This window comes from Passer montanus, unplaced genomic scaffold, assembly GCF_014805655.1.
Source record: "Passer montanus isolate IOZ18808 unplaced genomic scaffold, ASM1480565v1 scaffold177, whole genome shotgun sequence".
Lineage (NCBI taxonomy): Eukaryota > Metazoa > Chordata > Aves > Passeriformes > Passeridae > Passer > Passer montanus.
This window is the reverse complement of record NW_024365048.1, coordinates 221,817-223,697: the sequence shown is the minus strand read 5'-3', so window position 1 is coordinate 223,697 and position 1,881 is coordinate 221,817. Positions and strand designations below refer to the sequence as shown.

General features: G+C 74.2%; 1 protein-coding gene across 1 annotated transcript in view; it reads right to left on the bottom strand.

Moving 5' to 3' along the window:
- RBM28 (RNA binding motif protein 28) overlaps nt 1-277 on the bottom strand; it is a 7,479-nt gene extending 7,202 nt beyond the window's left edge. The window contains exon 1 of the mRNA XM_039704570.1: nt 137-277. Coding sequence (XP_039560504.1) covers nt 137-263 — 127 coding nt within the window. The 5' untranslated portion in view covers nt 264-277. The remainder of the gene's footprint in view (nt 1-136) is intronic.
- Nucleotides 278-1,881: the final 1,604 nt, after the last annotated feature.

Genomic DNA, 1,881 nt, shown 5'->3' with positions numbered 1-1,881 from the left:
CCCGCTCCCAGCCCCCCTTCCCATTCCCAGCCCCCAGCCCCATTCCCATCCCCATTCCCCAGCCCCGCTCCCAGCCCCGCTCCCCGAGCGCCTCAGACGCCCAACCCGCGCTCCCCGCGGTCCCCCCGGCGCGGACCCTTCTCGGTGACCACGAAGCAGCGGCGCAGCGGCCCCAGGTGCCCGAAGAGCCGCTCCAGGAGCGCGGCGGTGGCTCCGGGGGGGAGGCCCCGCACCAGCACCGTGCGCGCCTCGGGCGCCGCCATCTTGGCGCGCGGGGGATGCCGGGAGCGGGGCGGAGCGGCGCCGGTGCCGGTTCTGCTGTCCCTGCCTGCGCCGGGGGTGCCACGCTCTGTGCCAGCCGTGCCAGCTGTGCCAGGTGTGCTGCATGCTCCAGCCGTGCCGGCCGTGCCAGGTGTTGTGGCTGTGCCGGCTGTGCCCGGTTTGCCAGCTGTGCCAGGTGTGGTGCCTGTGCCAGGTGTGGTGCCTGTGCCGGCTGTGCCAGGTTTGTTGGTTGCTCCAGCTGTGCCGGTTGTTGCAGGTGTTCCAGCTGTGTTGGCTGTGCCAGGTTTACCAGCTGTGCCAGCCGTGCCAGATGTGCTGCTTGCTCCAGCTGTGCCGGCGGTGCTGCCTGTGCCCGGTTTGCCAGCTGTGCCAGGTGTGGTGGCTGTGCCAGCTGTGCCAGGTGTTCCAGCTGTGTCAGCTGTGCCCGGTGTGCCAGCTGTGCCAGGTGTTGTGCCTGTGCCAGGTGTTGTGGCTGTGCCAGTTGCTCCAGCTGTGCTGGCTGTGCCAGCTGGGCCGGTTGTTCCAGCTGTGCCAGGTGTTGTGGCTGTGCTGCCTGTGCCCGGTGTGCCAGCTGCGCCAGGCGGCCACGCAGAGCAGCGCCAGCAGCAGCCGGGGGGCGGCCGCCCCCCCCGCGGGGCACAGCGGCGACATCGGGAGCGGCTGCGGACGGGGGACAGCGGCGTCACCCCCCGGCACCCAGAGCCCCCCCATGGCACCCAGAGCCCCCCCGGCATCCCGGATCCCCCTCGGCAAATCCCGGAACCCAGGGAGCGTTCTGAGCGGGGACAGGGACAGGAGGGGACAGGAGCACCGGGGGGGACAGGAGCACTGGGGGGGACACGGACAGGAGGGGACAGGAGCGCCCCGGGGACAGGGACAGGAGGGGACAGGGACAGGAGGAGACAGGAGCACCTGGAGGGGACAGGAGCACTGGGGGACAGGGACAGGAGCGGGCGGGCCAGGTGCGCTCAAGGATGGACACACGGGAGCGCTCCAGGGCAGGGGACAGAGAATCCCGGGGGGACACCGGGGCACCTGGGGACAGGAGGAGGGACAGGAGCAGCCCGAGGGGGGACAGGGCACCCCGAGTTTGGGACAGGAGCACCTGTGGGGACGCCCCCAGGGAGGGGCAGGAGCGGCGCGGGTGGCGCGGTGGCACTCGGGGACGGGGGGCAGGCGGGGGCGCGCGGAGGTGTCCCCTCCCCCGGAGCTGCCCCCGCCCGCGCCAGGTCCCTAATCGCGGTGACAGGGGCTGTCGCCGCGGGGTGGCACCGCGCCCGTCAGGGCGGCGGCGGCGCGGGGACGACGGATGCGAAGTGACACGAGGGACACGCGGGGACCCGCGGCGGCCCCCGCACAGGACAGCCCGCACCGCGGAGCCGGGCCCGGCGCCCCGGGACGGGGCCCAGCCCCCCGAAATGGCACCCCCGGCCGGGACACCCCCGCAGGGGACACCCCCGAGCTGCCACCCCCGAACTGCCACCCTCCCACGGGACACCCCGGAACCGCCACCCCCGGAATTGACACCCCCGGAGCCGCCACCCCCGCACGGGACCCCCCCCGCCAGAAGGGGGTCCCCAGGCCGCGCCGGTGTCACCC